The sequence below is a fragment of the Grammomys surdaster genome, unplaced genomic scaffold, assembly GCF_004785775.1.
Source record: "Grammomys surdaster isolate TR1022 unplaced genomic scaffold, NIH_TR_1.0 125690, whole genome shotgun sequence".
NCBI lineage: Eukaryota > Metazoa > Chordata > Mammalia > Rodentia > Muridae > Grammomys > Grammomys surdaster.
This window is the reverse complement of record NW_021620526.1, coordinates 1,812,588-1,837,297: the sequence shown is the minus strand read 5'-3', so window position 1 is coordinate 1,837,297 and position 24,710 is coordinate 1,812,588. Positions and strand designations below refer to the sequence as shown.

At 41.1% G+C, this 24,710-nt stretch overlaps 1 protein-coding gene across 2 annotated transcripts in view; it reads left to right on the top strand.

Moving 5' to 3' along the window:
- The first annotated feature begins 4,883 nt into the window (after positions 1-4,883).
- The window catches only part of LOC114639266 (mastermind-like domain-containing protein 1), a 56,757-nt gene continuing 36,930 nt past the window's right edge, over positions 4,884-24,710 (top strand). For both annotated transcript variants that reach the window (XM_028788019.1, XM_028788018.1), the window contains exons 1-3: positions 4,884-4,903; positions 6,720-6,878; positions 23,340-24,710. The exon at positions 23,340-24,710 is cut by the window's right edge and continues 633 nt beyond it. In XM_028788019.1, coding sequence (XP_028643852.1) covers positions 6,783-6,878; positions 23,340-24,710 — 1,467 coding nt within the window. In that variant the 5' untranslated portion in view covers positions 4,884-4,903; positions 6,720-6,782. The remainder of the gene's footprint in view (positions 4,904-6,719; positions 6,879-23,339) is intronic.

The following is a 24,710-nucleotide window of genomic DNA, read 5'->3' as shown; positions in this document are numbered from 1 at the left end:
GTGTATGGTGTCTTTTAGTTTTATGTTGCTAGACCTGAAATAATCAAATCTCTATCCCCTACAGACTGAAAGTGCTGAGCTTCTGTTGCTCAGGTTTAATGGCTGCATCTGCACTAATGGAAGCTCTTTCTCTCTTCCGCATTTACATGCACTGTGTATAATATATACCATTTTGACCTTAGTATTTGATCAATATCCCAGTTAAGGCCTCAGGTTTTGTTCCTAAAATACCCAGGAAAGGCTGAAGAAGAAATGATTGTTGATTTGTTTTTAAATAGGAAGGGAGATACAGACATCTACAAACTGCTTGAAGCAAGAATGCTCTGGAAGAAATGTCTCAGAGGCAACATGAGGAATCAATGAGTCCTGGATCTGGAGGCTGAACTCTTTTAAGTAATAGTCAGCTTCTTATTTGAAAATTATTAGAGTCAATGTAAACAATAGAGAGAAGCCTCCTTTACCCTCACATGGTCTCCCTCAAAGTTACATGTTCTGTAGCAGCCATATAATTTCAAAATCAAGAAAATGATACCACATCAATACATATATCAACTTTGTTATAGGCTTCCATTTTCATGTGTTTAGATAAATATCCAGGAATACAGTTGCTGGTATTTACATGTTCTTTCTTAAGAAGCTGCCCAGCTTCCAGAGTGGTACTATTTTAAATGTCCTCTAACCATGGATGAGTGGCATTCCTCCACATCCTTCCCAGCATGTGGCATTGTCACTAAATGTTTTGTAAAGGCAGAGAACTCATGCACATGCAATGCTATCTAGAGAATTCAAAATAGGGTGAGTTTTTAAAATCTTTACCTGTTACTATAGTAGATAACACCCCAGAATTATATGTCCAGCACAAAGCAAGTTAGCTTGTGATGTGTATTTCCTTTTATAAGTGGTTAAACTGTTTTTTAGAATTGTTCTATGTACATTGCTCTACTGTTTTCTGTTTGAACAGTCTGTGTCTTTGGTATCAAGATAATCCAACAACCTAGCAAGTATTCCCTGAAAGAGGTCATGCTCACATAGAGTTGATACTAACTCTGTTTCAATACCACATAGAAAAGAAAATAACAGGCTGATCTTCCTGACAGACATGGATGCAAGTATTTTTAATAAAATGCTAGCAAACTGAGTTAAATATCACAGCAAAAGATTATTCATCATTTGAGACTATCTGAGCCTAGAATCTTCCTTTAGCTGTACTGGGGGCAAAGGTTAGGGGTAGGGTTCATAGGGTTCGGGTTAAACCCAGGGCCTCCTGTATACTAGAAAAGCTCTCTACCCCTTCAACATTTCACTTCCAGAGTTTTAACAATTATGGTTCCTTGTTTTAGAATTAAAATGATAGAGTTTTAATATTGGGCAATTTGGCCATTTTTACCTTAGGAAAATTGCTCCATTTTTTAAAAAAGATTTCCTAATTTAATATGTAAAATAGTATTTTCTCATTTGCAGAGTGTGTAGTAATAGTTCTTTTTTCATTCATTGTAATTTTTAGTCTTCAGTTTCACGAAACCTATCTTTTCTCATTAGCCTTATCTCTTGTTTTTGTTTTCAGCATAACTTATTTTAAATTTTTTACTATTTCCTTCTGCATACATTTGAGTTTCTATGTTCTTTTTCAGAACTTAATGTATCCTCTTACTTTTAATAGAAGCATTTAGTGTTATGCCTCCTCTTAGAACAGCTTTACTCATGTTCTACAAGTTTGATAAATTGTGACTTCATTTTCATTAACTTCAGCATAGTTAATTTCTTTTCTTCAGAATTCTGACACAATTTTAAGCTAGTGCTTTTGTTTCTAAGTGTTTTGAAAGTTTTTATCTTTTTTCTATTGTTTTCTCATTTTCCATTATAGTCATAGAAAAGTCATGTATTATTTCAATACTTTACATTTTTGTAGATCATTCTTTTAGTTCATTTGTACTTCCTACGTTTTTCAGCTCTGCTGTTTGAAAGATGTCTTTTTTTGTTACTGAAATGGTCTTGATCTCATTTAAATTCATATTTGCATAATTAATTTTTATAATAATTTTTAATTATTTAAAGTTTAAGGCATGTATACAATAAGTGTAATCATATCCATTCCTCATTTCCATCTTCTAACCACCCCCATATCCTCCCAATATATCTCCCTCCAAACTTCATATCTTCTTCTGAACCTACAAAATCTTATTAGTGCTGCCTATGGGTGTAGTGTCACCCACTTGAGCATGGATAGTATGTCACTAGCCACTTTCTGATAAAACAGTGATTCTTTCTCCCCCAACAACTATCTCCTTCCAATAACTCCTTAGTGTGTCATGGGTTTAGAGATTATCTGCCCCATCTATGCCAGAATTTGACCTGGGTTGATCTTGTACATGTCTTATACAGGTATCAATAGCTGCTATGAGTTCAAAGGTTTGATAGTCATATCATGTCCAGAAGACAGGTTTCATATCACCTTCCCCTATCCTTTAGATATTGTTTTATTTCTGCTTCTTCCATGGTATTCCCTGAGCCTGGCATGAGAGGATTGATAATGATGCCCTGTGACATACCAAAATGAAATAAATAATTCAAACATCTATAAACAGTAATGATATTGAAGCAGTAATAAAAAGTCTCCCAAATAAAAAACTAGCCCTGAACCAGATGGATTCACAGCAAAATTTTACCATAATTGTAAAGAACTAATCAAATTACCCCATAAAATACATAAAAAGAAAGGCTTCCTTTTTCTTTTACAAAACCAGTATTATCCTGATGATCTGCAAACCATATGGAGTCATTGCATAAATAAATAAATAAATAAATAAATAAATAAATAAATAACAGGCTGATCTTCTTCCTGATGGATAAAGATGAGAAAATTCTGAATAAAATGCTGGCAAATTTAATTCAATATCACATTAAAAAGATCATTCATCATGACTAAGTTGGCTTTATTCCATTAATTCAGGGATGGTTCATCATACATATATAAATAGTATAATTAATCTTATAAACAAATGAAAGGCAGAAATCACACAATCATCTCAACAGACATAGAAACATTCTTTGACAAAAACCAACATTGTGTAAACAAGAAGGCATGGAGAGGCTAGAGACTGAGGAACCATTCCTCAATATAATAAAGGCTATACACAACAAGCATATAGCCAGTGTCATACTCGATGGAGGAAAGCAGCCGAAGCCTTCTCACTAAGATCAGGAATAAGACAAAGGAGTCCACACTCTCTCCCTCTATTAATATGGTACTTGAGGTTATAGCTACCTTGTGACAAGAGAAGGAAATTAAAGGGCTACAAATATGGAAAGAAATCAAGATATCCCTATTTTCAGATGATGATTCTACATACTACATACAAGAGACCCTAAGACTCCAAAAGACTCTTAGACATAATTAATTTGGGCAAAGTGGTGAGATACAAAATTGACTCACAAAAATAAGCAACTATCCTATATACTAATAACAAACAGACTGAAAAAGTAAGGAGAACAATCTCATTCACAATAGCCACCCAAGATATTTGTAAACAAACCTAACTAAAAAAAATTAAGGACTTTTATAATGGAAAACTTGAGATATTAAAAAGACACTAGAAAATGGAAAAATACCCGTGCTCACAGGCTAGAAGCATTAATATTGTGAAAAGATCATCTCGTCAAGAGCAATCTATTGATTCAATGCAATCATCTCAAATTAAATTCCAATACCATTAATTCACAGACAGAAACAATCCAAAATTTTATGTAGAGGCATAAAAGACCCAGGGTAGCCAAAGCAAACCTGAACAACAATAACAACAACTGTAAGAGGTATCACCATGCCTGATTTCAAATTAATCAATCTATAGAGCTGTGGTAATGAAAACAGCATATTACTGGCAGACACAAAAGCAAACACAGAGATCAGTGAGATAGAGTTGAGGGCCCAGGTATAAGCTCATGTAATCACACTTCCATGATTTTTTTACAAAGACGGCAGAAATATACATCAAATAAAAGCAGTTTCAATAAATGATCTGAGAGAACTGGATATCCATATGCATGTTTTCTTTCACTTTACTTTAAATCTCCTTAAATTATTATATTTGAGCAAATATCTTGAAATATTACATTATTAGGTTATTTTTTATATTATTTGCCAAAACCTTAGGTCATTGTTTATGTTAAACATACTTGCTGATAATAGTGTTTATTCCTACCCACTTACATGTTTTCTTTCTATTCCCCATGAGGTTTGTTTCAATTTTGCTCCCTCTTTCTATGGATTATGTGAATGATTTGTTTAGAATAATACTTGATTCAAGTACAGCATCTTATACTATTTGTTGTGGTTCTCGTCCATACTACTATGTGTGGTGTGCATGCGTGCATGCGTACATGTGTTTGTAATTTAAAATGTATAACCATTGTCAACATTTTACTACTTTTAATGAAGTAGAAAAACCTTGCATTTCCTTCTACATTTTTACTCTTGTTTATAATGTAAATTTTGTTAAATATTTCTTTATTACATGTTTAGAACTATATTAGACAATATTATAATTGTTAATTCAACCATCAGCTTATTTAAGAAATTTACATATGAAGGAATATTTATCCATATTGTTTTTCTTTTTACATTGTTCTTTCTTTCTTGCTAATACCAGCATTTCATCTTCAATTGTTTTCTGTTTGGAGAACTTCTGTTAATTATCATCTTAGTAAAGGTATGTTGTTGATTAATTTCCTTGTTTTCCCTTCATCTAAGAATACCACGATTCCCCTTCTACATCTGAAACATTTTCACTAAGATCTCCTGCTGAAGCTCCTTACCACATTTGAGAACTGGTACATTATTTTCTTATGACTTCTGTGGCTTCTGAGCAAATTATTTGCCATCATTGAAGTTAGTTATCTCCTAAAGGTAGGTGTGTCATTTTTCTGTCATGCTTTCCCAGTCTTTGTCTTCACATTACAGAAATTGTGCCATAAGGGTCCAAGTAATCAACTGTTCTTCCCATTCTTCTTTTGGTCCCATCCACTAAACTTACTTAAGTTGCTGTGGTTTCTCTTTCTAATGTTACAATTTTTTTGAGATTGTCTCTAGTTTTGTTTGGTTGCTTGCTTGTTTGTTTGTTTGTTTGTTTGTTTGTTTAAAGCATTACTTTATCTCTTGGGAGAAGCATTTAAACACTTGCTGTTTTAAAATTCTAGACAAGTAATTGCAACATCTGTATCATGTTGGTGATACATCTATTAATATTTTTTTCACTTCATTTTAAATCTTTTGATCTTGGGCCAAGTGCCTTTGCTAAAATAGGGATACTTTTAATATTTAAAACTGCATCTTATTGAAATCTTCTGTTTTGATTGGTTTGGTAGGAAAGGAGGTTAGCATCTTTCTTTTACACAGCAATACAAAAGTTCAAGTTTCCTGGATAGCTTCTTTGATGTAAAGGAGGTTGATCCCCACATTACTACTAGGCAAGCATGCAACATCCAAGTCCTCATGAGGTATCTGCTGCTATCACTCCAGTGGGATTGAGGGAAGTGTCTCATTACTTTCAAGTAGGAATACAGTGGGATCCCTGCTTGGTCTTTGCTGGTGTAATGGGATGGGACTAAAATGGCTTTACTGGTGGTTAGCTGGATTAGAATAGTTTTGTCTTCAGGTTCTCAGTCTCAAAAGTCTCTTTCCAGAAAAAGAAAAAGAAAACCTTTGTTAGAGCACTTTCGTTTGTGCTCATTGGCATTTGAAGTTGCTCATTTCTTTGGCTCTAAATCTAGTAGAGTATTTGAAGCAAAAGAAATCCCAGAGAACTCATCAGTGTTACTCATCAGATTCCCAAGGTCCCTAGACAATTTATATTCCCTCTACCTTACAAGATCCTCTAATGTTTGTTTTATAAAACACTACAAAAATTTTGTTTTCACTCAATGGGAAAATGGAGGAAAGTACTTTATGACTTTCCCAGCATGCCTGGTACTGTACAGGCAAGGGACACTACAATGAGAAAAGCAAACCCCATATTTGAATACCTTAACATAGTTCTTACTTCATGTGTAGCTTCTGGAAAACAGAAAACTGCTTTCCCTGGGTTTACAGGTATGTTCATTCAGCATGGATGATGTGATGTGCTGGAGTAGCTCATTTCCTGTCCTCTCAACCAATGCACCAGGCTTTCTGAATCTCCTTTCAGCATCCATTCCTTCTTTCTGGTGTCAGTCATGACTGGAACTGTTGGTCTGTTCACTTAACTGGGTATTGATGAGGCCAGAGTTATCACATGCTCTTAGAGTTCATTATAGTTGAGTTGAAGAGGCTTCAAGCCATCATTTTGATTCTGTAATTTTTCATTAAAGGGAACTATATCTCAGAACACAGGAGAGGCTTCCCTGAGTCCTACACAAAAACAAAGCTAGACCTAGTACTCACTTCGCCCATCTGTATGTCCAGTGCCATTTTTAGTCTCATCAGGCCTCTCCTATGTTTTCCAGTACAGTTTGTTTGTTTCATGGATGTGGATGGCCATTTTATCCTGGACAGACTGGCTCATGGAAGTATTCCTCATCAATGGGGTGGGGTTGACTATAAGGTTGGTATGGTGGGAAGAGGGACAGGAAGATGTATGAGACAGATCCCACATAATCCTGCCTTCAGAATTGAAAGCCTGTGAATCATGGGGTCAATGGTCTCATCTTTCATATCTGAAAGACAGTGTACTTTTTGTCTCCTTAAGCCCTGTGTCTAGGTCGTTTGGGAAACGCCTTGGAGAGTCAAGAATAAAATTGCAGGTCAAAAGATGGATGACTGGAAAAGTCGGCTTGCAATCGAGAGCATGCTTCCCCATTTCAACATGGTGGGAAATCGTCAGGAACCCAGAAAGATCCAGGAATCGGTCAGAAATGGGCTATGGGGGGAGGGGGGTGTTGAATGCATCTAACCTTTAATTTGAATATGAGATGTGTTGTTGAAATTCTTTGTACAAATTTGGTGTTAGAGATCAACTGAAAATACAAGGAAATTGAATAAATAAGATGAACTGCCTCAGTCCCTGTGGGTTCCTAGAAAACAAAACAACAACAAACAAATGAACAAACAAAACAGTAAGAAACTGGGCATAGAAAAAAATTCCTATTTAATTCTCGCCCAGGTATTTTTTCTTAAACTCATTTAACATATCTGTGCTTTCCTCTCTAGGAATTCAGCCAGCATCCAAGTGTCTGGAATTCAGATTTAGGGATTCCAGTGCTAGTTCTAAGGGCAAGCATGATAGTATGCTTGAGTCTGATAGTTGGTGCCTGCAACATCACCAGTCTCTTAAGATTAGGTTAGCAGGAACTGCAGCAAACACAATGGCTGTTATCTCTGGGTATTAGCCCACAGAGGAGTGGCTTGCCTAATCTCTGAATGTAGTAGAGCAGAGGGGAAATGGTTCCTATAGAGCCATGGATCTATTTCCTTCCTGCTCATGGAGCTGGGAGCCCTGAGCTCTGAGGTAATGTCAGTTCACATGACTGGGAGACAGGTCTTCCCTAGTTCCCAGGGCAGTATGTTTTCATCTTAGGAATGCTGTTATGTGTACAGGTGTCAGTGATTCAATCATGTTTCTCTTTTTTTTTTTTTTCTTCATTGTCACCAATGTATTGAGAATTTGCTATTAATTGGAGCGCATAATCTTTAAAAACTTTGGTATATAGAATACCACAACATTCACAGAGATGCAGTCAGGTGGGTTGGGCAGAGACAGGTTAATTGGTTGGCCAATATGACTTGTTTTCCAAATTTCCAGCTAGGCAATTGTCCCAAAGACAATCTCCCTTGTAACAACCCTTTGTATTTCAGACTTCCCTTTGATCATTAACATCTGAATCTATAAAGGCAAGCATCTAGTATATCTCCAGAGTCCACAATCAGTTTAGGCTTGATTTTAAATTCTTCCTTTTTCCAACCCACTTGGGCATAAATATGGGTGGGCTATAGGGACAGGAAGGAGGCTTTCCTACTCCTTACTCACTGTTCAGACACTCTCATAAAAATAAAATATGTCTGGTAAGCAATGTTTTATTTCCATCTTTGTAGATCATCGTGTATGCCATCTAGGGATCCCTGTCCTTGGAATCAGTCTCACTGTGGAGCAGCTATCATGACTCATGCCATTTTCTGGCTTGGGGTCTTATGGCAAATGACCTCTAGTACCCTTTATAAGCCTTGCAAAAATGCACATTCATTGCTTTAGAGTCACACCTTGCACTTGATCAAAATCAGCTCTTTCTCCCCCTCCCCCTCCCCCTCCCCCTCCCCCTCCTCCTCCTCCTCCTCCTCCTCCTCCTCCTCCTCCTCCTCTTCCTCCTCTTCCTCCTTCATGGCACAGCTCATTCTCTACCCTTGGCTTAGAGTGACCTGGCTATTTTTTAAATACCAAGCTGACCTAGAAGACCAACAATTTGCCCCAGTTGAAGGGGTCCAAAAATATACCTGAGTTTCTCAAATCAGCTCCCTCAGACGAGCCTTCTTCACAGCTGAAACTGCATCCATCCTTTTAGAAGGAACACATGGTCTCCAAAAGGGATAGCATTGTGAGTACCCACTCTTCAGTGGCTGATAAGCACCACTGCTCCTGTCTGTAAGCATCCAGGGAAATTCTTGGTGTGGCATGAGAGCAGCTGGGTTGTGGTGGCCAGTCAATCCCTATAGCCTCAGTAAGGTACCTAATGTTAGTCTCCAACTTCTGTAGATGCTGAGGATCTGAACAGCAGGGTTCTAGAGAAGTAAGAGTCAGACACTGACAGATTAATACCAACATATCCTGTGTGTTCAACAAAAACCTGCTGTCCAAGGAAGTTGCTGCAGGGATTCCAACATTCTTGGCAGAAGGCTGTCCCTAACAGTAACTGGCCTTGCATTTCCAGGATATGGCTTTGCTGGATTTTAGATGTTCCCATTGTTGGCTCTCTTTCTGAAGTTTAATGACATCCCAGGTTAATACTGCCTCCCTGACCCCAAAAAGCAGCTTGAGTCTGAAAGCACAGTGTTTGTGCCACCTGACTGCATCCAAAATGCCTCCTGAACACAGACATCTGCTCTAGCAAGTAACCTTCACTAGTTTCTTTTTCAGTAGGTTGAAAACCAAGCTAACAGAAAAATCTGTATCATATTAAAAGCATGAAGTAAAATTCTATCAGTCTGAGAAAAGAGATTTGTCCCAGTAGAGTCAGGACCTCCCTCTGTAGCCCAGGCTGGCCTGAAACTTGTTATCCTCCTGCCTCAGTCTTCTGAGTGCTGGGATTAGAGGTGTGTGCCACTAGAAGAGAACCTTTTAATTGCTGTGGAATTTTTATGTAAACAACTCAGAGCTCCCTTGAAAAAAAGATTTGAATTTGAAGTAACACATATTTTCAGCCTAAGACCACAGCCCAGGAACCTAGGGTTCTAGTCTTACACCTGCTCCTAAATAGCTACCAGTGTTCATCCACTGCCCTCTAGAAAACAAAATTCAGATGAACCAAGGACAAGAATAACCAGGTTGATTTCAGCATTCACTAGATGTTAGCACTTTGTGAAGCTTTTGGAAAGTCAGACCCTAAGAAGTCATTACCACAATGAAACTGAGGCTCAGATATGTTAAGCATCTTGACGAAAGTCATAGACTTAATAACAGGCAGATTTCAGAGCACCAAACTGTGCTGCCTCTTAGACTGAAAACTTGTTTTGAAACACAAAATGCTGAGTGCACATTACAAAGTAACTTGTAAAGAGACATAGAGATTCACGTTCCTTTTCAGAATTGCTGTTCATCTAATACCATGATTATTTAATGACCGCTGTGGCACAGGACAAATTTTCTTTTGGCAACATTTGGCCATCTATCCAAGGTTAACGTATGGGGTTAGCATGTGGAACATCGTGTCCTTTCCTTTGAAGTTAAGACAGGACTTCATTTACTGATCCATTGGGGTGATTGAAGAGCTCAAAGACGTTGAGTGCTCTAGAGCCTTCATGGAACAAGGACTCAGTGTTCAAGTCATATGTCATCTCTGCCTCTGTCTATACCTATTCCATTTCTACAGCAGTTTCTGGGCAAAATGAAGGAGTTGGCCTAGGGATATAGCTCAGTGGGCACAGTGCTTACTTAGCATACACAAGGCTCCAGATTCAGTCCCCATTACTGCCAAAAGAAATAGCATTAACTCTTGTAAGTATTCTAGAAATGGGTAAGTTATGGTCACTAAATGGAAAATTTGAGAGAAGAACAGATTATGTACCCTCTGATCATCAGCTGTGTTCATGGGCCTTGGGATTGTGGTAGGGTTATCTATAGGTTACAATGAGTTGGCATGCTCCATACACCTTATAAGCTTGCCAACTACTCTTTAGCTCAAAGAGAGGATATTCTTATCACTTTCTTTATGGACAAAATAATAAGGCCAGAGGACCATAGCACCTTGTTGAGAATAGCTAGTGAGAGGGTGGAGAGTTTTATCAACAGTTCCCAGTGAATAGTGCTCTGCCCCTACAGAATAATGAAAACCAACCCCGATCTGTGTCCTCACCTTTAATTAAAAGTGGGGAATGGAGTTCTGGAAAGAGAACACATACCCCCACCTCATAAAGAGTATGTGGATGTTTGAATCACTTAAATAATATTGCCCCCAGTTCCATGTGACCTATTTCCTTTAAAATTTCAGTAGGAGGCACTTTCCACCTCCTCTGTGGCATGTAATCCAGGTCAAGGTCTGTGCCCACCAATCTTGGAGCTCTGTTCTTTTCTTTAAAGAAAGAGTACTGAAATCAGGAAAAAGATCTCAGAATGTCAAAGCTGTGATTAGTGGTATAAATTTGAACAAGTTCCCTTCCTCTTGAATTCTGAGAGTATGAATATGATTTATAAGGGCCTGTCTATGTTGGACATCATACCACAATCCCATGGCCCCTTGTATGTGCACAGCTCTAGGCTAGATTCTGGAATCCAAGAGTAAGAGCAAGCTCGAAACCAAGAGGAGTGAATCTGGTATTCTGCCCAATTTACTGCTTCTTATGCCTGGATTAGAGGCTCCAATAACCACAGGGTCCTCTGCCCATCACATTCAGCCCTGAGTTCTCAGAACAGGGCTCTGGACAAAACAGGATCTCAGGTGTCCTGATGCTTTTATTCCAGTGGCATAAACAGGTGAAGAGTGGATAGCATCTTTATTTCACTGTGGTGGTTCCATTTAGCACTCTGTCCAGCACAGTCTACTGTTCATCCCAGCAGAAAACCAAGCTGTTTTAGAGTTCCATGGAGAGGCAGGGAGTTAGGAATTGAAGTGACTCTGAAATCTCAAGGTTCAAGGGTTGATGTCTTTGGCAATATTCTCTACTTTAAGTAGGCTGTTGGCCTGCTACAGGTACAAATGTGGCCCCAAGAGAGAGGATCCTACATATGTGAGCTGCACTATTGAGACCCAGGCCATGCCTGAGAGCAGCCCTCACCACTTACTGACTTCTTAACTTGAGCTTCAGGCCCTCAATTTCCACAATGGTCAAATGGCCTTAATAGGTGCTCTCTGCCTACATCAGAATCTCTGAGTAAGACAGAAATGCAAACTTGTCATAAAGTACACAGGCTATGATTGGTCTTGGCACCTCTTTAGCAAACCGAGATTAGCATTGGCTCACAATTATTTTTCTCTATCATAAAGGGAAGGGACAATATGTCCTTGGAGCTCAGTTTAGAATACAGAGGACCCCTAAGGATGGCTATAGTCTCATTGGCAGCCCCATTGCACAGAGAAGAGCAATATAGTTTGTAGTGCAACTCTGAGCATTCTGGGTCAAGGCCTGCAGTGCGTATGTGCCTTTCTATTTTGGGGATCTTCCCCATGGAGTACGCAGCTGTTCACTCCCTTTGCCTGCCCCCCTCCTTCTCCTCCTTCTGCAGCAAGGGCCCTTTCCTGCTACTAACACCCAATCAGGGAGGGAAGCCAGGCACAGGCTTTGCCTGCAGACTGCTCTTTTCTGCAAGGGCTGAGCTACTCTCAGTTTGAAGGACACCACTGGGCTTGGCATTTGGTTCCTGGCTGGGTAGCCCAGCTGAGCAAATCAGTGACCTGCAAATCAGCCTGTTAGAAGGAAAAGATGCTGGATATGAAACTCCATTTGCAGCTGGCTTCACAGGCATGTGGAATCTTGCTGCCTACCTCTTAACTGATGGGAGCATACAATGCGCTTGTCTGGATTCCTACCCCTCCCTGCAGATTCCATGATATTAGACCCAAGGTAAGAGGTGTCTAGAAGTAGAAGCACTTGAGGCACAAGGGGCAAAGCAGTTGTGCTCCTCCAAAGCATGGACCAAAGAAGAGCCCAACAATGCTCAGAGCCACATATGTAGGGAATGTGTAGCCCTGGGGCCATACCTGGGGAAATGTGTGCCTATGGCACCCTCAAATCCAGGAAAGCCTGTGCAAGCATCAGCCTCTTGCTTTCACTAAATAACCTCAGCTGGTGAACTTGATAGGAGTCAGTTTAGGCAAAGATGTAGGTCAGAAGCTGCCCCTGAGGTACCGTGTTCTAGTCTTCAGAGGGTAGTTAGAGTGCATGCCTCTCAAGTCCAGGCCACAGTATTCTGTTTCTGTAGTGAATTATGGAATAATGTACAATACCTCCTATCCTTTCCATTCTGCCTGCCTGTCCGCCTCTGCTTTCTCTCTCATATCCCCATTCTTTCCCACAGATGGCCACCCCTAAGATTTCAACCTTAGGTGAGTATGAGCCACAGGCCAAGGGACTTCACCACAGGCATACAAGCCCAAGAGCAAGGCTCAACAGCTCTGTGATTACTTGCCATCCTTTTAACTCTTTGCCCCTCTTTGCCATAGTCTCCATGGCCTCCTAACTCCCTAGGCATAACTGTTTCCCCATTCCTTGTCTTCCCAAAGCTATTTGTTCCTTTCCTGCCTTCTGCCTGAGACATCTTGATTTTCTGCACCTGCTGCTAAGCACATTGTACATAATAGGTACATCACCTTGTACATAGTAGGTGCACACCAATATCATTGGACCAATTACTGCCCTTATCAGTTTCTGAGGCATGCTTGTCTTAAGGCCCTCCAACTGAGAATGAGAGGAGAACAAGACAAATAACTTGTAGAATACCATTTTCCACAGAGGATTATTCCAACCTACAGTGTCACCTCACTGAAACTTTTCTATAGCTCATCTATAGAGATGAGGAGGAAACAAGTTTAGCCCTCAGAGGCATGCTGTACAGGTTTTTTAAAAATTCATAGCCAGCATAGCACCCTCCAGGTTGCTCAGAGCCATTGGGATGAGGTGACAGTTAAGCCATATGATACTCTTGAAGGCCAGAGACAGATGCTTTGTACAAAATGGAAATTGTCCGATTGTATACAAAGGCTGAGAGAGAAAGGCCCAAGGGAATCCAGGAGGGGATGTTGTTCCCCCCTTTCACTGGAGCCAAAGAAGTTGCCAACAGTTGTGCAATAAGTGTCATTAGTGTTGGTGAAGCCCAGCATTTGGGACTGCTACATAAATTGCATAGTTCAGAAATGGTCACTCAACTTTCATTATGATTGAAATAATGCAGCTCTTCTGCTCCCAAAAGGATGCAGGCACATTCCTTCATGAACAGTAGTCTTGTACCACATGGTATCCTGCTGTATGAGCAAGGAGCTTTGGAAATACAGTATTTCCCAGGGGAAAGAGTTCAACTCATGCCCCAGATCAGGGCTCAGTAAGCTGTGCACTGGGACTACAAGTAACCCACAGGCTGTCTTGGTAAATAAAGTCCTGTTGGCCCACCGCCCTGCCTAGCTGTTAGCATAGAGTTTCCCACACAGTTGCAGTCACAAGGAAAACGTGACTTGAAAAGTTTAAGCTAGTCACTATATGGGCCCTTCCAGATGTTTCTAAAGTATGATTCATGTCACTGAGCATGTGGTTCATTTTTTCTAGAGGCCATTGTTTTCCTTAATAAGTAAGTACTACCCTCAGTACCCACTTGAGGTAAAAATCACAGGGCTTCATGCCTGGCCATGTGTTCCTCTTTCCCCACCCCCTTGTCCTAGTTGATCTCAGCCCCATGTTCCTTTTCCTTCCCATGATATTCATTTCACCTCCCATGAGCATCCAGAGAGAGCTTTCACAAACATTGAGCCAATCTTTGCTTCACCTTTCCCCACAATGGCTTCCCACTGGAAAAAAAAAACAGAACTCAAGCCCCTTCCCATGGCCTGTGAGGCCCCTTGGGAGCTCATGGATACTTCCCAGCTCACTGTGCGCCAGGCCCACTAACGCCTCTTAGTCCCTGAAACAGGCCAAGCATCTTTCCCCCAAGGTCTTCCAGCCTATTGCCCTCCTGCCTAGAGTACTGTGCCCTACTATTGCAGCCTGCTTCCTGCATCTGACCTTCACTTAAATGAGAAGGTAACCCTCTTTAACACTCCGTCAAACCACCATATTTTTAATCTTCTGAATACTTCTGATCTTGTTCTTATTACTAATGTGGCTTGTGATCTACCCACTAGAACTCCAGCTCCCTCACTCTGGTTTTATTTTTTTGCCCAACTTGTACTCATTCTGGTGAGAGTATCCATTATGGACCCCACATCATCCTTGCCTTATACTGTTGGAAGCCTTTAATTCTGTGGTGTATAGGGAAACCAGTGCACTTTCTTCAGATGCCTCTTTTTTTCTGGAATAAGCTGCAGGTGAGGATGTTCTCTAGAGTTACAGTTGCCCATATGACCCTCAGAAAAAAACTAAACAACTCTTGCCTTTCCTCCTCCCTCAAGTTAAGCCTTTTAAAATTGAGAACTTGTCCTATGTAAAATAACTTGGCCTATGTAAAATATCTACAGGTAGTTATTCCCAGAACACCAGCACCCAGCCCTTGCTTTCTGAATACATGACTTTACACAGCAAAGTGTCTGGTAGCCGAGTACTCTTCACTCTCTTTTAATGACCATATGACATGTAAAAAACTTATGCTGCTCTGCCCTTACAGGTGACATGAAACTACATTATTGGCAGTATATAGATAAACACAAATCTCCTATGTTTTCCCCAATAACTTAGCTTAATTTTCCCAAAGAATATATTTCTAAGACATTCAGGAGTCAAGCATTGTGGCTTAGACCTGTCAGCACTTAGGAAGGAGGCTGAGGCAGGAGGATGACCATGAGTTCAGTGTTAGCATGGGCTACATAGTGAGTTCCAGGCCATCTAAAGCTAAAAAGTGAGTCCCTATGTAAATATTCTCTCTCTCTCTGTCTCTCTCTCTGTCTCTCTCTCTCTCTTTCTCTCTGTCTCTCTCTCTGTCTCTCTCTCTGTCTCTCTGTCTCTCTCTGTCTCTCTCTCTCTGTCTCTGTCTCTGTCTCTCTCTGTCTCTCTCTCTCTCTCTCTCTCTCTCACACACACACACACACACAAATGACATATTTCAATTATATAACCATAGTTATTACACATATAGTAAAATAAATACACATTCTAAATTTATTATTTTCATATAACCTAATTGTATTTACTGTGTCTTTTGGGGCTATGAAACAATATGTTTGTGGTCAAAACTGAAATAGAATTCATTCCTAGACTGACTAATATCCTCAAATGTACACTCTTTAAAAATACATTTAAATGAAGGAGTTTTCACTTCATAAAAGGGTGTACTGAGGATTTTTTTTCGATGGCAAATTCCTGCTGCATTTTATTATGATTTGGTTTACAAAAGTTAGCCTTGCACACAGCTGTCCAGGAGCACAGCCAACGACTAAGGGAAGATCTGCCTTGACTGGCAAATGTTGCTGAGTAACCCATGTTCACAGCTATTTTAGGACCACCCAGTGTGGGTTTGAATTTTCAAGAGTAGAAAGAGAGATAATATTTATTTGACATCTACACCATGCCAGGCACTATGCTAACGTTGCATTTCTAAGTTTACAGAATCCTTAAAAGAAAGTTGTGTAGTAGTCCCAGTCTCCCATTTTATAGGTAGCAAAATGTACTGTGGGTCTGGGCCTCTCTCCAGACCTCTTAGCATCTCAAATTGCTGAATTCTACCATTGAAATTTAATATCCAGAAGTCTCTTTCACAAGACCATCCATTTTCCTGCAAAGCTTTAATATTCAAAGAGTATCTGACAGTTTAAAGAGATACACACCTAAGCCCTCAAGGCCCTTGAGGCTACATAATGGGCTTTGGAATCAAGTTGTTGGGCCCAGGAACTTCAGCAAATTCCTATGAGCCAAATTCCCTTCATGTACTACTTAAAGAAAGTGCTTCCTTCTCTGACGACATTGCTATCCTATGATGTGTAATTTAGAAAGCCCTGGGAAGTTATAATAGTCCCTATAGGGAAATCGAAAAACAGTCATGCACACTAAACAACGTGTTTTTATTCTCTTGGTGTGGAAAGCTGAAGTGACCTGTCATTCCCTCAGTGCCCCAGAATAAACTCTGAGTTCAACTGAGGAAGGCTGACTTAGTGCAGAGGTATCCACACACTCACCATCATGGATGACTGAGTTCTTGACATTCTGGTACTGGACTATATAGAGTCTTGAATGACAGAGACTCTTCTGCCACTCACTAACTTCATGACTTTATTAAGTCACTTGGCCTCTATGAAACTCTTTTTACCCATGTGCAAAAGTTATATTCTAAGCAGAGATCTGTCTATATACTAATATTGCTTTTGGAAGCCAATAATCATGAGTAAGAAAGCACACTGACCACTGACAGAGGCTGAGACCTTAATGAAGGCCAAGACATGGTTATAAAGGCCTTAAAAAAGTCCAGCAGCTTAAGAATTGGTATAGATCCTGTCTATTGTTTGAGTGCTCATTTGCAAGTAACACAGATTCCTAAATCTCTGAAAAACCTTTGCTACCTAGAGTCACCATAGCCAGTATCTGCCTGTTCTTTATCCATCTCCCCTCTTCTTTCCCCTCCTCCTTCTCTCCTCTCCCCTCCCCTCCTCTCCTCTCCTCTCTTCTCCTCTCCTCTCCTCTCCTCTCCTCTCCTCTCCTCTCCTCTCCTCTCTCTGTTTCTGACATATTAGTTATTTTTGTTTGGATTTTAGTATGTTTCTGAGACAGGGTCTCACTATCTTCTGCCCCAAGCAAGTGTCTAATTTGTTACATTCTTGCTTCTACTAAGATTACATATGTGTACTACCACACCAGGATCAGATACACCAATTGCTTCTTCTGGCTGGATTTTCTCCAGAGACAATTCTAGAGGAGTTTCCCAGGTGGTTAAGTAGATAAGGACTACATGGTGAACTTGCCTTTGTGCTAGGTTCCTGACATAGAGCTGTGCCATAGGGCTTGGACGATGGAGATGTACCTGATGGGCCACAACTAACTTCTGGAAGAGAAGGCTTTCATAGGGGCTTCCTGTCTTGAGGGAAATACATTTCAGGATAGATAGCTCTTTCTATCTGGGATGAGAATGTCATATCTCATCCAATAAAAATCATAATAACACATGAGTTCCCTTGAACACTGCCATAAGAGTTTAGAGTTTTGCCAAACATTTCCTAAGTTACTGTTGTAGGTTAGAAAGGATCCTGAGTCTTGAGAAAGCAGAGCCAGTCTTGTGGTTGCTGAATTTCCCTTGGCCTTCTGCCTTTCCTAGAAGTTATCGTAGATTACAGAAACCTCTGGATCCCTTTGATAGGGAATACACTGCTTGTATTTGTCTCTGGTCCTTGCAGGGGCCACGGGTATTGCCAGAGTTAGGGAGCTAGAGCAGATAGTTGTTTCTCTCAAGAAGTTACAAAAGTCAGCCAGTATAGTTCAGTGAGGCAATGCTTGCCTAGTATGTATGAATACCATCACTGAGAAGCTACAGAGGTTTCTGTTGGATAATCTGGAAGTCAACAAATCTCTCCCTTGCAGCTTTTCTATATAGCTGCAATGCTAGATATTTCTAAGGGTATCTAGATTGTGAAACAGCAGTTTGGGGGACTTCAGAAAGCTAAGCACAGGATTATTCTATGAACTAGCCATTCCACTTCTCCCCAAACCAAAGGTAGATTTATAATAAAGTATGTACTGAAATGTTCCCAGCAGCATTACTCAAAATACACATGAAGTTAGGCAAGAATAGTGTGAAATGCTGTCTTCTTGATATGACATGGCTATCATACCATGAACTTACAGCATCTGAGGGTTCTATACAAGATCAAGGCAGCCAATTCCAGTTTAGACAAGTATATGTTCTTCTGGCCCTGCCCCATATTGAGTAGCTTTTGGCAGTAGGTAGTTGCTGGGAAGGGAGAGTCCTTCTTTCGGGAGAATTTGGTCACCAGAAGGTTTCTCATTATCCTGGGGATAGCCCCACAACCATGAGCATATAAGCAACACTAAAAACATGAAGTTAGGAGAAAGACTCATTATAGGGGGTATGGAGGGACTTGGAGGTGAAAATGGAAGGTAGATATGATCATATTTTATTGCATACATATATGAAATTCTCAAAGATAAGAAAAAATTAAAATACTCCAAAAGATAGAAACAACCCAAATATCCACCATTCAATGAATAGTTAGAAAAAGTTTACTCTATTCAACCAATACCATAATATTCACCCATGAACAAATCAAGTAATAATGCATGCCACAAAATGGATAGACCTAGAAAACATGCTCAGGAACAGAAGCCATACACAAAAGGCTGCATTTTGCATAGCTGAATTTCTATGAAATATTGAAAATAGTTAAGCCTAGAGAGACAGAAAGATGAGCACTTGCTGCTCAAGTTATATGAATTCCCTGAGGAAGAGTCCCTGGTGTTGGGATCATCCTTTTAGGCCTGGAGGAGCTAGAACTCAAGGGGCCCTAGTATAAAAGCAATATAATTTAATAAACACTAGGGGATCCAGCACACAGAGGACTGTTGGATCATGGCTTAAGAAGAGCTAGTGTTTCCATGTTCACCTAGTCACAACCAGAGTCTTAGAGCTACCCTGTATGGTCCATTGTTTCTTCACAACTACTCTAATTAAAGGTAACCTGGTGTTTGATGTTTCCATAGTGGCTCTCAGGTTGATCTATACTGTTTCAGTCTGACTCTGACAGGTGTTGAGTTTCTGAAATGTACTATGAAACTCCTTAAAACCTTGAGACCACTAAGTCTCAGGCCAGAGGATTCCCCACCTAGCTCACTTCCAATCATATTGCCAGTAGTAATAAGGCATCCACGGTTGCCTGAAGGACCCTGTATCAGGAGACCAAGCCAATAAAATCTTTCATGAGAAGGCCTGAGTAGACTGGGGGAAAGGGAGAGGTCCAATACCACTCATACTATATTCACACATCAGCCAAATGGGAAGCCTCAGAAGGGGTTTTATGGTATCAAGGTAGGGCTAGTTTGCTTGGTGGGGCTATAAGTGATTTACCAGAAGGAGGTGTGGAAATCTGGAGACAGAGTCTGTCACAGCCAAGAGCAGCGGATAGCCATTTGAGCACAATGATGGAATTTGACAAATTACCGGCCTATGGTTTGTGTGAACTGTACTGGCTCGCATGATATCTAAGAATTTTACTGCCCGAAGGTATCTTCCACTAGGCCTGTCACCTTACAGATGAAGGGGCTTCTGTCATTTGTAAGTACTGCCCAGGTACATGTTAGAACCTCCTTTACTTCAGCATTTGATGTCTTCCATGTTTTGATGCCTCTCTGAAGTATTGGAGCAAAAGGGACATTTTCTTGGTTCCTTGGCTATGCAGCCTGGCTACACTCCAGTCACATATGCCCAGTAGCAAAAGCCTGAACAGTCAGAAGACTCCACACAATTCATAACATTCGACAGAGTTCTGTGATATAGAATGGTGGCCCCACAGCAACTAGAGAGGGCTTTTTCAAAAATCACACATGGAATCAGTGTATATCAGCATCTCCCTGTTGTATTGGCCTGGACTGTGTATGAAGGCCAACCACTGCTATTCTGAGACCATCTGCCTAATCATCTGTCCCTCATCTCCAAGCAAGAAAATGTCCTGTCCTCAAGGTTGGGAGTAGAAGCCTATGTTTGCATCTGGTGCTGAGCATGCAGTTTCTGTCAATTCAGGCAAGGCAAGGGCATTAACAAATTCCTATCTTTAGGTCAAGATTCTTGTTCCAGACCACCTAGCAACAGAGACTAGGACCCTTTCTTGTAATTCAGTTAGCACCCAGGGGCTCTTGCCTATCCTAACTACCCATGTTTCTCTAGAACTGCTTGTATTGAAAGTCTGGGGAAGTTGACAGTCTTGTTTGTCCTATAGAAACTTCACCCTCAGTTTATGGGGACATTTTTTTTCAAAACCAACATGCAAATGATACATGCTCAAATATAGAAATAGTTAGTGTATACATGGCTATTTACCTGTGCCTCTGAATTCATCTAGGTATTTGCTCTAATTTCTCCCTTCCTGTAAGCCCAATCCTGATGCACACATGTGAACCTAGACATACATAAAATCATAGATTTTCATACCTCAACTTACCCAATGTTCAGTGAAAGCAGAAGCTATAAGACTGAAGCATGGTCCTCCCCAGGAAACACAGCTGCTTTTTTTTTTTTTGATGTCCTTGATATCCTTGGTTTGCTTACAGTTCAACCAAGGCATCCCAGGCTGTTAAAAACTTTTACCACTGAGTCACAAATACAGAGTTGTATATCCTCTAACAAAGGGAGGTTATTGAAAATCAACAGCTCAGAAGAGTCTATGGCTGCCGATCTACCAAAACAGCAGCCTAGTTGGAGAGTACCTAGGAGACATGCCTGAAGACAGCCAAGGGGAGATTGCCTCCTCATTAGCTATCTATTGCCTCAGTGTTCACTGTGGTGAACAGCAACAACTGCCTGGCTGTGGACTTAACATATCAGATCCAAGCAGCACAAGATGCCCCTTGACACATTCTCACTTATGTGACCACTGGAATACATGAGTGATGCCTACTTTCCCAATCTCTTGCCACCTTATTCCCAACAGTTTCATGGCAGACCAACAATTAAATAAAAGCTCTACAAGCCCTGCCAGTGAATTTCAGAGTCCCACCCAGCCAGAGTTCCAGACTTACACTCCTATCTCCACTCCCCTCACCTCATCCTACTGTCTTCCTGCCTGCTTGCCTGTGTATAGACTTCACTATTGTTAAGACTGTTGTGTAGCTCATACCACCATGAAATAGCATATAGGACCCAACTGTACTAACCTTGGTTCCCTGCAAAAGGATGGTTTTCAAGATCTACACTATATAAACACCTCTTGATTCATTTTAGACAATTTTCAGTTTTAGCCTATCTTTGGATTCTTTGACACATGATTGAAGAGACCAAGTATCAGTTTAGAATTTGAGAGACTTGTTTGTGGGCTGCTCCCTACATGGCTAGAGGAGTTGCCAAGTTCACTATGTGCCAAGTCACTTAGGTTAGTCCATTGGTTCACTCAGCTGCTAGTTACTATTTATTTACTTTATTTGCTGTGGGCCAAACATTCAGTGAACTGCTTCCTGAACATCTTGAGAGCACCAGGGCTTCTGAACCTCAACCAGGCCACTGGATAGGAAACTTGACATGGAAGACTGGATAGGCCTCTTCTACCCACCCATTCCTGTTCAACCTGCAGTACTCAGTCCTCAAATGAATTTGGCAACAGGTCTACTTCCCTTGCTTGAATCATGAGCATCTCAAAAAAGCCTAAGAAGATGCTGCAGTACTCTGCTGTTAGGATGAATAGAGACAGGAGACTGAGAGGCAACTGGGTGCTCACTGGGGGGAGACCCTTCATCTGGCCTTGACCCACTGGATAAGTAATACAAGGCAAGCCCTGACTGCTTCCTGAAGGGTAGTCATTGTTATGGGAAGATACTGAATTTCCAGGGCCCTTCAAGATCTTCATTAAGAATGTCACAACCCTTTGACACCCTATATGTATCATATAGTCTACATCTTCCAGTCAAGAAAGCAGCAAGAAGACCTAAGAACTCTTTCTTATCATTTCTCACATGATAAAGTGGGTTCAGAGAGTGCACATGGAAAGGGCAAAACCTTACTGTATCTACCTCATGACCAGGGACCCTATGCTGCCTATATCCACTGTCTGGACTCTCCCCTGGATTCAATTATTATAGTTGATTTTTATAGGAGGATTTGGCAATCTGCATAGTTCTAAGTGATTCTCATGTGCAGGAAGGCCTGGAGCACACGGCTTTGGGCGGGGTTACTTTGATGTTCACTTGGCCATGAGAGCCACGACCTTTGTCTGCTGGCAGATGAGGAGCTGCCAGAATTGGCATTCTATCCTTATTCTGATATGAATGTCTCTGCCTCCTCTCCCCTTACCTACTGACAGACAACTCATGGTTATTAACGTGACTGAAAGGTGGATAAGAATATAAAACAGGGAAACAACGAATTGCTTTGCTCCTAAAGACTGCTTTTACATATAATTGTCAGCTCTCCCAAGGTGCTGATCCCACATGGGAGCCTCTTCCTGTTGTTTGATAGCTCCCCAACCCAAGGATACATCTGCACAGAGGAATTCCTTACTTAAATAACTTTATACTTGGGCTTTTCTTTTATTGCAAGTTTTTCTCATTGAAAACAAACAGTACAGAAATGCAGAAACTAGAAAGGGAATTGCCAGTCATTCCTCAGACGTGACCACTCTAAAAAAGTAGAGTATTGGTTCATCCAAGTTATTTTTGTATGCACATAAGCAGTGCATATGTGTGCATGTGGAAAGAGTGTGTGGGTGTAAAGTAAATGGAATAATAACCATGGTGGCTGTTCTAAAATGTGCACTTTCCCTAAACATAGACCTCAGGCAGCTCCCTTGTATTTCCATTTCTTAAACACTGTTGGCTTCTGTTTTATCAACATACCATGATGCATTTAAGCAAGGAAGGTCAGTATCTATTTTGTGGTTTGTCTTTTTAAAAATTGGGTTATCTGTAGCTATGTAGACATGGAAATTGTTCAGCTAGTTCTAGTTTGCATGTGAGTGCCTGCTTTTGGTAGCAAGTTCATTTAGTGAGATCAGCATAGCCCCTGAACTCCCCTTTAAGTGTAAAAAATACCCTTTGTGTGACTTTCAGTCTTGTTTACTATCAAGACAGCATATTGCTTTATTTGAAATGTAACAGGGCTGTTTAAATAAGACACCACAACAAAGAAACAAAAACCATGCTTCCAAAAATAGATTGTATTTTTATGATTTTTGACAACTATAAGTCTAAACTGAGAGCCCTGTTTTATCTGTGGGATTCCTAGCATTAACTTTAATATGTCAAATCTTTCATTTAATTTGTATTCATTCATTCTCTCTGTCTCCCTCCCCCTTTCTCTTTCTTTGTCTCATAAACACAGGGGACCAGTAAGAGAAGACAGGAAGGAGAGAACTTCCACTTCACAGGCATGGCTGATGGAGGCTATCCTAATAAAATCAAGAGACCTTGCCTTGAAGATGTCACCCTGTCTATGGGCCCAGGTGCCCACCCTACTTCTCTCTCTACAGAGATGCAGATCCCCACATTAAACATGAATCCCAACTCTGCAGACCTGGGAGTGTCTGGCCAATCATTACTCCTTGAGAATAACCCTCTGGACAGTAATGTTGTGAATAGCAGTGCTATTGGCTCACCGTTTGGGGTGCCATCAACTGCAGACATGGGGCTGAAAGGACATGCTGTTCCTTACTATGAGAAAAACAACAATATGCCAGCTGTAGACCAAGAGCTTCAAGATCTGCTGGAGGAACTAACCAAAATTCAAGAACCTTCTTCAAATGATCTTGACCTTGAGAAGATTCTGGGGAGCAAGCCAGAAGAGCCTCTGGTTTTACATAACCCCCAGGCCCCTCTTGGTCCCCCTGCCAAGCTTCCAGTTCAGATGCCACATATGGAAAGCCTTGGATCCAGCAAGGAGTTTGCATCTAGCTGCAGTCAAGTTGCTGGCACATCGTTACCAATCATGCCCTCGTCCAAAGGGATCAGCTACTCCATTCCTTCTACCAGTAAGCAGATAGTCTCATCCAGTTCTTCAACGGCACAGGCTCAGGTCAAAAACCAGGTCCAGAACATGCTCCCCGTCACTATGCCTCCATTATCTGTGCCTCAGTGGCATCATGCCCACCAGCTGAAAGCACTTGCAGCCAGCAAGCAGGGATCTGCTACAAAACAAGGTTCCAATCGCAGCTGGTCCAGTTTGCCTCCTCCGGGTCTTTCCCCACCTTACCTCCCAGTGCCATCTCCTCACCCACCACCACCACAACCACCACCACCACCATTCAGCCCACAGAACTTCACAGCATCCTGCATGTCATCCAGTAGCTTTTCTGGCAGTATTGTCCAGAACTCGCCCAATGCCTTACCCTCCAGCATGGCCCCTAGCAGCACCAATGCTGCTCTTGGGCCCACCTTGCCCTATGTTCCAGCTAAGCTCCCGGCTCTGCCTCTCAATCAGCAACCACAATTCAGCCCCCAGGGCTCCATTCTTGCCAATCTGGTGTCCTCCAATGTCAAAAGCCCTCAAGGACACCTGATATCTGCTCTGCCCAACAGCACTCCAGGGCCATCCCCACCCTACCGCCCTGAGAATCTCTCCAGCCCTGGCTTGCCACAGCAGTCCTTTACTCCACAATATTCTCTGATCAGGAGCCTCACTCCCACCAGCAATCTGCTAAGTCAGCAGCAGCAGCAGCAGCAGCAGCAGCAGCAGCAGCAGCAGCAGCAGCAGCAG